The sequence below is a fragment of the Coregonus clupeaformis genome, unplaced genomic scaffold (assembly GCF_020615455.1).
Source record: "Coregonus clupeaformis isolate EN_2021a unplaced genomic scaffold, ASM2061545v1 scaf0985, whole genome shotgun sequence".
NCBI lineage: Eukaryota > Metazoa > Chordata > Actinopteri > Salmoniformes > Salmonidae > Coregonus > Coregonus clupeaformis.
The window spans coordinates 91478-102391 of NW_025534439.1; the positions used below are offsets into that span (position 1 = coordinate 91478).

At 40.6% G+C, this 10914-nt stretch overlaps 2 protein-coding genes across 3 annotated transcripts; one reads left to right on the plus strand and one right to left on the minus strand.

The window, feature by feature from the left end:
* Positions 1-498: 498 nt before the first annotated feature.
* Positions 499-4274, plus strand: LOC121542402 (C-type lectin domain family 4 member F-like). Of its 2 annotated transcripts, none has more exons than XR_006659231.1 (7): positions 499-628; positions 841-1322; positions 1464-1592; positions 1676-1981; positions 2295-2467; positions 3557-3684; positions 3952-4274. XR_006659231.1 is itself a non-coding variant. In XM_045217259.1 (7 exons), the coding sequence occupies exons 2-7, from the start codon at positions 842-844 to the stop codon at positions 4094-4096; spliced, it is 870 nt and encodes a 289-aa protein (XP_045073194.1). In that variant the 5' UTR covers positions 499-628; position 841; the 3' UTR covers positions 4097-4274. The 2 variants fall into 2 exon arrangements, 1 of the variants encoding a protein (XP_045073194.1); XM_045217259.1 differs by having other exon boundaries at positions 841-905; positions 2370-2467.
* LOC121543106 (G patch domain-containing protein 4) lies at positions 4172-10491 on the minus strand. Its single transcript, XM_041852803.2, has 7 exons — positions 10379-10491; positions 9958-10042; positions 6479-6645; positions 6248-6361; positions 5976-6088; positions 5747-5797; positions 4172-5557 (listed from the first exon to the last, which is right to left on the minus strand). The coding sequence occupies exons 2-7, from the start codon at positions 10034-10036 to the stop codon at positions 4648-4650; spliced, it is 1434 nt and encodes a 477-aa protein (XP_041708737.2). The 5' UTR covers positions 10037-10042; positions 10379-10491; the 3' UTR covers positions 4172-4647.
* Positions 10492-10914: the final 423 nt, after the last annotated feature.

Genomic DNA, 10914 nt, shown 5'->3' on the forward strand with positions numbered 1-10914 from the left:
GTCTCTGCCTATATATTACGGTGTGAAGGAATATGAACTAACAAGATTTATAGAGCAAACAACTCAATTATCACAACACAAAGGTTGATTTACAGCTATTTTTTTCTGGATTGGCTTCCCCGGTGATTTTACCCACGCACCGCTACTGGTAAGGAGGGTATGGCAAGTCTTCAGAGGTATGCTCACATTAACACAACAGAGTAATGAAAGACAATCCTATCTCTGTTTCTGCACATAGTTCTTTCTGTTTCCCACAGCTGTACAGTTTTCCATATTGAGTACCACACAACAATGTTACGATCATGACAGGTAAACATAACTTCCTGAGTCAAATGTGTGAATCTGTACAGTGACATTTTTGTCTGTGAAGTAACCTCGTCCCCAGGCTCAATTGCTACAGAGAGAGAGCCGGCTGGGTGGAGATTATCTGTGAGTAATTAATGCAGACCAGAGTCAACCCAGAAGTACTTATACAGATCCTACTGGGGATAATAACAACATTAGTCACACTTGTAGAAAGAAAGCGTAACCAAACACACTTCAGCTTGAACAAAAAAGGTAATAAGGTGCTTGACTGGGGGACTTGAAAATCCCAAAAAACATTCCTCACCCCTGGACACTTCAACAGGTAAATACATACATTTAATTAAACTGGAAAATAAAGAAAAAGCTGTTATGAATGCGTCCAATGCTGAAACGTAAGCCTGTTGCTTTAAATACAACCGATCAGTGCAGACAGAGAACTCCTTTTCCTTTATTTTCCTGATAGTCACCTGTTGAAAAGTCCTGGAGTAATGAATGCTACCGTTGGTTATGGTTTGTCTATGTTTTTATCTGAAGGATGCCAGAAGAGTTGCAGTATTCTACAGTGGTTTTAAAAAATCCAAATTTTACTTCACCAAAAGGTGAGTCTTAGCATTTATTTCTCTCTTCGTCTATCTTACTCTCTTTTAGTTCATTTCTATCAATTAAGCTAATTCTCACTGCCAGACCTAGCACTAAAACAGTTTTATTTAAATCACCATGATTTTAATTATTCAAATTGAAGGATGCTTAAAGCAAGCGAGCAAGTTATGCAGCTATTTATTCCGGATTATTTTCATGTTTTATCAATTCTGTGTTGGAGAACGTTGATGCCAAATGTATTGTAAATTAAGGTTTGATCAAGTACCTCTCTGTGACAAGTTACATTCTTACCACAGTAAAAACTAATGAATTATCTCTCTCTCCCACAAAAAAAGAGAAAAAGGAAGTGGAAACTCTATATGTTGAAGTAAAGGCAAGGGGGAGTTCACCCAGTCAACCTGGTCCTGCCACATCATGTGTGTTGAATAAGAGATCAATATCCACAATTTATTGTTCAAGTATTATACTCCTTCAAATAATGGCATACTGTCAGATTCACTAATGAAGCATATTAAAATGTGGCTATAATAATTCACTCCTATCTTTGCTATTCCTAGTGAAGGAGGGCCTATTCCTAGTGAAGGATGGCCCTCCTCCCCACTCTCAACCCTTTCGTGGAGTGGCAGTGTGTTTGGGAGTTCTTTGTGTCCTGTTGGTGTTAACAAGTATACCTTTCTGTGTCTACTGTGAGTATGTGGATCATAAAGACAAAATAATATGGAATTTGGAGAGGTGCAGGTTGAGTAAGCATGTCCTTCTCTCTACACAGTCAGCACCTCCCTCTCCGAGCACAACACAAATCTGGTGAAGGAACTGGAGCAGTTAACAGATGACCATATATCCCTACTGGCAGCCAATCAGGACCTAATGAATCTCTACTGCAAGCTGAGTGAAGCCAATCACATTTTGCAGAGCGATTACATCAATGTGTCTACTGAAAACCAGCAATTGAAGGCAGAGAGGATGAACTTGTCAAGAGACAGAGATGGGCTCAATTGGACTCTTGGGGTCATATTTCAGTTGAAGAAGTTCCCAGTTGATAACTACTGCCCATATAAAGATGCCAACATCAAAGGTAAAGTTTACATCCTAGTTAATATTATCTCATTCATATGAATTGTCTCATATGCTGATGGTCCAGAATGTATGTCACAGTGATGCTTTATGTTGCTTTAAATGTCAAAAACAGTATGTTGCTGGTTGTAGTGGTCCTCTGTTGCTCAGTTGATAGAGCATGGCACTTGCAATGCCAGGATAGTGGGTTTCATTCCCAGGACCACTCGTACAACAAATGTATGCACGCATTACTGTAAGTCGCTTTGGACAAAAGCATCTGCTAAATGGTATATATTATTATTATATTACTTTGCATGTTTCATGTTGCACAGATAGAGAGTGCAAACCTTGTCAAGTTGGCTGGGTGCTGTTCCAATCCAGTTGTTACCTGTTTCTGCACATTAAAGTCCCCTTTGGTCACCTTTGGAGGACCTGGCAAGGAAGCAGACAGCACTGCAAGAACAACAATGCCGATTTGGTTGACATAGACAGTCAAGAGGAACAGGTAGGACACAACTTTTAAAGGGTTACTCAAGCAATACAAATGTCCAAAAAGTGAAATAGGAACCATATTAAAATATGTGATATATAGCTACTGTACGTTCAAGGAAACCCCCTCATAACATTAAGTTCATGAACACTGCTACAACTGTGCTCTTTGTTATACCATATGAAAGTGGTACTTCCTGTTGTCTTGTTTTGTAGGCTAAGAATGGGCTTCAAATAAGACTTTTCGCCGATGTGTCTTACTTCTTGAGCGTCAAATATTTTGATAAAAGGAATCGGGTATGAGCAAATTAATACATGAATACGAATAGAATTGTGTATATATATATCTTATACACTGAGTGTACAAAACGTTAGGAACACCTTCCTAATATTAAGTCGCACCCCATTTTGCCCTCAGAACAGCCTCAATTTGTCGGGCATGGACTCTACAAGGTGTTCAGAAGCGTTCCACAGGGATGCTGGTCCCATGTTGACAATGCTTCCCACAGTTGTGTCAAGTTGGCTGGATGTCCTTTGGGTTGTGGACCGTTCTTGATACACATGGGAAGCTGTTGAGTATTTTAAAAAACTGCAACGTTGCAGTTCTTGACACACTCAAACTGGTGTGCCTGGCACCTACTACCATACCCCGTTCAAAGGCACTTAAATATTTTGTCTTGCACATTCACCCTCTGAATGGCACACGTCTCAAGGCTTAAAATCCTTCTTTAATCTGTCTCCTCCCCTTCATCTACACTGATTAAAGTGGATTTAACAAGTGACATAAGGGATCATAGCTTTCACCTCGATTCACCTGGTCAGTCTATGTCATGGAAAGAGCATATGTTCCTAATGTTGTGTACACTCAGTGTATGACCACCTTTTCATGAATTTGATTATATAAGCTTGAAGCCCATTCAAAAAAGTAGGGGACTGACAACAGGAAGTACTTTCATACCGTATTCTCTTTCATTTGGACCCAATAAGATGCATTTATCCATAACGTTTAGACACTAATGCTGCCTCCCAAAACTGTGTATTACTGTTAAATGCAGCCTATTTATTTATTTGTATCTACTTGTGGATTCATTAATTTCTCATTCAGGAATTCATTCTTAACAACACTCAAGCCTACTATGATGAAGATCATGGGTACTGGATCGGCCTGACTGACATAGCTGAAGACGGTCAATGGCTTTGGGTTGATGGACGTCATCAGAATCTGACTGATGGGTAAGGACATTCCAATCAATGTAAATACAACAAAGAAGCATGTTACCTAGAACAACGCTTCACTAAGGGCTGGATTCAATCCGTATCGCGGAAGAGCCACGTTATAGCTCAATTGTAAATCAATGTTCCCACTTTCGAGACTGCATTCACGGTCAACGCTGCATGTCGGAAACTATTACCTTTAAAATCTTAACGTGGCTCTTCCGCGATACGAATTGAATCCAGCCCATAATCATTATTTTATTTGGTTATGTTTTCTTTTCACAGGTTTTGGAAGCGTCAGCCTGTGTGGGGTCGTGATTGTGCTTTAACTAACCCAAACAATGCACCTTTGGCTAATTGGAATGCTGCATCATGTGGCCAGAGAAACCGATGGATCTGTGAGAGTAGAGCATTAATATGGTCAGGGTAAATTGAGCCACGTTCACACAGTCAAAGATGTATTGTAAAGCAGTGTAAAATAAAATCACTGATATAAACTATGCAATAATTCTAAATCAGCAGCTTTAATTGGCACTTAAGGAAATTCTTCTTTAAGCATCATGCAAATGTACCTCACCACAGATAGTAAGGAACGTTTATTGAGCAAAGAAAATACATTACTGTGCTCATATGTAGCAACCTCATATCTGATGTTGATGTCACATTGTTTAAAACATCCATGTTGAGAATATTAAGAATACAGGACCACCATACAAGAAGCGGTATAAAAACACCAGTTGACGCTGGAATAAAAAAATAATTATACAATCTGAAGTTGAATCTTTCCATACAAATAAATATGTTGACAAGAAACAAAACATCCTTTTTGCTTTTGCATGGTGTTGTAATAATGGCCATTTAGCGTTAATTAAAAATATACTGCATTTCATTATATGGTTTCATGTGTCTATGAGATGCATTAGAGCGCTGACCCAAATCCCTGACCTGTTTCCTCTCCAACAAGGCAACCACTAGTCCTCATCAATCTGCTTTCTGTTGTTTAGCTTTATTCTTCTTTTTTAGAGGTATGGAGTCCGATACATTGTGCAACCTGTCCTCTACGGTCTGCTTGTCCTCTTTGCATTTTTTCTTTTTACCTTTTATTTTAGGTTCCTCCTCCACCGTTCTCACTTCCTCGCTCTTCTCTATTGCTGCATCCTGTTTCTTTTTCTTTTTTGGAGGGGAGTCCTCCACAGTTTCTAATTGGTTGGTTTCTCTATCATTAGTGTGTTCCATCTCCTCAGCCACTGGAGGCTCCTCTTTGTTCTTGGAGGACTTCTTCTTCTTCTTCTTCTTTTTGGTAGTAGTGTCTGAGTCAGTCTGTTGCTGAGTGGCACCTTCTCCCTCTGAAGCCTCTTCACTGCCTCCTCCAGCTTCACTCTCTATAGAAATGACAGCAGTTTCACACACCTCTCCATTTAGATGACAGCTCTCGCCCTCTTCCAACACCTTCCTCTTTTTTGAATGTTTCCTCTTGGTTGGCTGAGCGTTGTCTGCTGTATTATCCACAGGCGTGAGTTCTTCAGGAACCACCACCACCTCCCCAGTGTTCTCCTTTGAACTTCCACTATCTTTGTTCTTCTTCTTCTTCTTCTCCTTTACTTCCATGTTGGTACTTCCGGAGACCACAGCAGCATCAGCATTCTCTTCAGCCACATTCTCATGGGTATCCTCGGAGTGATTCTTCCTCTTCTTCTTTTTGGCCTTCTTCCCCTGGGTCTTGTCTGTCCGTTCATCCTCAGGGATCTGGGCAGCTGGTTGGGTAGTGGTGACGCTATCTGGTGTTGCAGCCGCTAGTTGGTTTTTCTTGCCATACTTTGCCATGAACTCTTGCTCCTGCTGCTCCAGTCTGGCTAGCTTGGCACTCATGGTAAGGCCGTGCCTGGCTCCTCTGTTGGGAACAGAAATAGGGAAAACCAATGTTTAGCTTCCTTATTAACACATGCAAGACCAGGTTCAAACCATTCATCAACAGCATGCACCAAGATAGAACACACATTCATGTGATTTGTTTATTATTTGTTTATGGTTTATAAAAACACAGCATGTATTACAAACGTATTGGTGACAAGCAACTTACTTGTGAGCGGTGCGTCCTCCACAAGCCTTCACCAGGTCAGCGTCTGATAGTCTATGCAAAGGGAGAGGGAAATAGCATTTATTATTTAACCCTTTGAGTACATAAAACCACTGTAGTTAACACTGTATAGGTTTAATCTTCACATTGATGATATGAAAACAAATAAGCTTCACAAACTGATATTAATCCCTGTATGGTGGTGGGTTTTATTGGGCAGTGAGGTTCTTACTTGGTGGTGCTGGACAGGTCCAGTCTCTGGTCCTCATCGTCAGAGCTGCTGCTATCATCTGTACTGGAGGACTTCTGCTCCGGCTGCTCCAGTCCTGCCAGGAGGGTGGCAGACTAGGAGGGAGAGATCCATACACAAAATTAATAAGAGAAAAACAACCATTACAGTACAGTCCATATCATTAGCCTAAGTGCAGTATCTTACTGTATTATCAAGAGAGCTCATTGGCACAGATATGGAAGTGTGTTCCAGTTGTATTTGTCCACCTGTACCTTGACAAAGCATCCATAAAGTTTGTCCCTTCCCAACATGGCTTTCGTTGGCTTCTTGTTGGAGATCATTCCTTCCTCTTCCTCCTCCACCAACTTCTTCACCTGCACACCATTCTAGAACAGAAAGGTGGAGATGTAGCCTAGGCCCAATGTAAGTGTGAGAATGTGTGTATGCGTGGCCTAGTTGTAAAATAATCTGTTTCATTTCACACACCACTTCTGAGGACTTACCTCGCCAGATTCCACTTCCAGGCTAGAAGATGCTTTGTTGAAGACGTGGTCCCACCAATGGAAGGTGAACTGCTCCCCTTGACGATGTCCCACCCCTCCCTTGTCACATTTCACTTTGACTTTGATTGCCTCCGATATACCATTCTCCTGCCGACCAAGACCTTTACCTGTCAACAGTGAGGGGTCTTCTATTAGTGGTAGAGTAAGAACATTAGATCTAGTTACCATTCAAAACACAGAATTAGATACAACTGGCAACTACTACTAGTAGGGACATCAAACATTCAGACACTATGGACAGACACTATTGAGGCTCTAGTCTAGAGCGCCCGGTTAAATTGTGTTTGAGAGCATTTTTTATTTATTTTTACTCTAAATGGTTAAATTAGTGAGAAATAGATGTCATTGTTGCAAAGGTTTGTGAGTGGGCAACATATACAATCATCTTAAATTGACATGTTTAATTATTTTTGCCATATAAAAAATTGAATATTGTGCTAATTTCCCTAATGTGGACAGTTTGTTACTACAGTGCATTCGGAAAGTATTCAGACTCCTTGAATTGTTCCACTTTGTTACGTTAGCCTTATTCTAAAAAAAATTATATTGTTTTTTCCCCCCTCAATCTACACACAATACCCCATAATAACAAAGCAAAAACAGTTTTGAAATGTTTGCAAATGTATAACAAAAAAAAAAAACGGAAATATGACATTTACATATGTATTCAGACCATTTACTCAGTACTTTGTTGAAGCACCTTTGGCAGGGATTACAGCCTCGAGTCTTCTTGGGTATGACGCTATAAGCTTGGCACACCTGTATTTGGGGAGTTTCTCCCATTCTTCTCTGCAGATCCTCTCAAGCTCTGTCAGGCTGGATGGGGAGCGTCGCTGCACAGCTATTTTCAGGTCTCTCCAGAGATGTTAGATCGGGTTCAAGTCCGGGCTCTGGCTGGGCCACTCAAGGACATTCAGAGACTTGTCCCGTTGCCACTCCTGCGTTGTCTTGGCTTTGTGCTTAGGGTTGTTGTCCTATTGGAAGGTGAACCTTCACCCCAGTCTGAGGTCCTGAGTGCTCTGGAGCAGGTTTTCATCAAGGATCTCTCTGTACTTTGCTCCGTTCATCTTTCCCTCGATCCTGACTAGTCTCCCAGTCCCTGCCGCTGAAAAACATCCCCACAGCATGATGCTGCCACCACCATGCTTCACCATAGGGATGGTGCCAGGTTTCCTCCAGACGTGACATTTGGCATTCAGGCCAAAGAGTTCAATCAAATAATCTTGTTTCTCATGGTCAGAGAAGTCCATTAGGTGCCTTTTGGCAAACTCCAAACAGGCTGTCATGTGCCTTTTACTGAGGAGTGGCTTCCGTCTGGCCATTCTACCATAAAGGCCTGATTGGTGGAGTGCTGCAGAGATGGTTGTCCTTCTGGAAGGTTCTCCCATCTCCACAGAGGAACTCCGGAGCTCTGTCAGAGTGACCATCGGGTTCTTGGTCACCTCCCTGACCAAGGCCCTTCTACCCCGATTGCTCAGTTTGGCTGGGTGGCCAGCTCTAGGAAGAGTCTTGGTGGTTACAAACTTCTTCCATTTAAGAATGATGGCGGCCACTGTGTTCTTGGGGTCCTTCAATGTTGCAGATATTTTTTGGTACCCTTCCCCAGATCTGTGCCTCGACACAATCCTGTCTCTGAGCTCTACGGACAATTCCTTTGACCTCATGGCTTGGTTTTTGCTCTGACATGCACTGTCAACTGTGGGACCTTATTTAGACAGGTGTGTGCCTTTCCAAATCATGTCCAATCAATTGAATTTACCACAGGTGAACTCCAATCAAGTTGTAGAAACATCTCAAGGATGATCAATAGAAACAGGATGCACCTGAGCTCAATTTTGAGTCTCATAGCAAAGGGTCTGAGTACTTACGTAAATAAGGTATTTCTGTTTTTTATTTTAGTTTTCGCTTTGTCATTATGTGGTATTGTGTGTAGATTGATGAGGAACATTTTAGAATAAGGCTGTAACAAACAAAATGTGGAAATAGTCAAGGGGTCTGAATACTTTCCAAATGCACTGTACCTTACTCACAAGCTTGCATTTTCAACCCATAACATTCAGTGGAATTACACATCCTTTTACCTCAGATTAGTATAAAAGAATATAGTAATCACGATGACATCAGATTGATTGCTTAAAGCAGATCAATATCTTTGGTTTTGTACCATTGATTGTCACACGTGCTGGGATGCGCAGAACGCGGCGTTAATGAAATGGCACAAACATTTTTGGGCAGTCTCTCTATAAAAGTCGCTGGCCACACACCAATGGATTTGACAGTCAAACTATCACTTAAATAACAGCCAACCGTTGTCACTGTTGATATTATGGGTCTTGATAACCCAAACGTTGTGATTCGTTTAAGTTAACAGAAAGTGGTTTGTTCCCTTTTTCGTGATGGCAGCCTCCCGAAATCAACATACGACTTTCCAAAATATAGATATAAGCCTTCTACAAGTTCTCATCTAACCAACCATGTACAGGTTATTCAAAGTTTCTGTGTGGCCTTTGAAAAGCGTTAGTTTAAACAGCGCTACACCCCAAACGTTTGCCCCCTATTCAACACTTCAGAATGTAGCTAGCTGTCTTCTACAAATTGTCCTCTAACCAGTGATGTACACATTATTCCCAGAGTCCATGTGGTTTTCGATATGAGTGATTGACAAATAAGTGTTGCGTTTCTTTTTCTGTTTTGGCGACCCCCAAATCAAAATGCATCACCCCAATGTAGCCCACTGTCTTCTGCAGGTTGTTCTCTAACCAGTGATGTAAAAATATCTCCAGTTTTCATGTGGTTTTTAGTTTCAACAGTGCGTACAACCCGATTTCCCCCCTAATCGATTTCAGTGATTTTTTTGCCATGTTAAAACAACTGGGTTTTTGATGCATGTGCAGTTAAAAAAGGTGCCCATTAAAAAATATATAAGTAATATGATTACTAATTGCTGCACATGTATGATAGTACATTTTATGCTTAGGTTTTCAAGATATCACAAACTGTTTCTGCATATTGGTTATTGATTTGGACATGTTAAAACTGTTTTGACATTGGGGTATTTATCAAAATGTCTTGTCAACAGAAAGCAGTGACAGCATAATTTTCAACATAAGTTTTAGGAATATAAATTGAACTTAAAACATTAATTTCTAATGATATTGTACTTAAAATCAGGTAAAAACTGCTGAATGAGTCCAAAAACGTACTGTGATGGATTTCTTTCGATGATATACCAGAAATCACCAAAACGGTTTGCCCTGCCTACTAATGTACTAGCAAGTTCAAGCTGACATGTGTACACTTGATATATAAACTCCTGCCTGTAATCTTAAGATGTTCATTAGCTAGCATATTGTCCATCATTAATTTACTATTCTGTACTGTTACTAAATACATTTCTGAACATGTAACATTAAAGTTACCTTGTTCCCAGCTATGACGCAATAGCTGTTGTTCTGCAAACTTCAGTCCACGGCTCTTTTCCTGAACAGTTTCTGCCATTTATTTCTAAAGAAATGAACAACATCTTAGATAGCTATATTACAATGCATTTGGCAGGTCTTCAGTCTCAGATGTCAACATTTATGTATTAGCTACTTGAACAGTAATACACAAAGAATACACTATTTTCTAAATTATAATATACAAATTCAGTTTGCAAGTCTGCAAAAAAAAAAGACTACTCAGTCAAAGTTCAGTTCGGGTTTAGCTAACGTCAGCTACCAAGCTAGCTAGCTAGTTTTAAGAAAACATTTACACTTGAACGCAAGTCATTACTGTGCTAATAAAGGCTGGCTATGAAATCATAAACAACAACCGGGGTAATGGAACTAGTTATTTTACCTCTTGTCTGGTTATTTAGCCTCACATCATCGTTCAAAAGGGATACATACAAACGTTTTCACAGTTCTACAGGAGCCATGAGGTAAATCGAGCAAGCTGACATGACACCGGAAGTGACTAAACCTCTTCTTCTTCGATGAGGTTTAACGGCAGTTTGCATCCAATAAATGTTGCCTTACTGCCACCTACTAGACTGGAGTATAATGCCCTTACACTTTGCTTGAAAATAAAAATAAAAATAAATCAACAAATACCCTGCCATCTAACCACCCTACTCCACTATTTAAATCTATCTAGTCCTACCTCAGGCCAACAGCCTGAAAGGACAGGTCACCACCACTCAACATGCCCTGTAACTCTCCTGACATTAAGTCTCATACACCCAAATACCTCTCTGCAGCTGCCACCACAACCTCAATTTTTACATTTTAGTCATTTAGCAGACACTCTTATCCAGAGCAACTTACAGTTAGTGAGTGCATACATTTTCATACCAGCCCCCCGTGGGAAACGAACCCACAACCCTGGCGTTGCAA

Excerpts from the sequence above, each read along its gene's own strand:
- LOC121542402 (XM_045217259.1), top strand. The coding sequence starts at position 842 with ATGCCAGAAGAGTTGCAGTATTCTACAGTGGTTTTAAAAAATCCAAAT. Across the intron at positions 1,982-2,369 it reads TAAAGATGCCAACATCAAAG|TCCCCTTTGGTCACCTTTGG; the intron begins GTAAAGTTTACA and ends TGCACATTAAAG. Across the intron at positions 2,468-3,556 it reads TAGACAGTCAAGAGGAACAG|GAATTCATTCTTAACAACAC; the intron begins GTAGGACACAAC and ends TTTCTCATTCAG.
- LOC121543106 (XM_041852803.2), bottom strand. The coding sequence starts at position 10,036 with ATGGCAGAAACTGTTCAGGAAAAGAGCCGTGGACTGAAGTTTGCAGAA. Across the intron at positions 6,362-6,478 it reads TGGAAGTGGAATCTGGCGAG|AATGGTGTGCAGGTGAAGAA; the intron begins GTAAGTCCTCAG and ends TTTCTGTTCTAG. Across the intron at positions 6,089-6,247 it reads TTTATGGATGCTTTGTCAAG|TCTGCCACCCTCCTGGCAGG; the intron begins GTACAGGTGGAC and ends TCTCCCTCCTAG.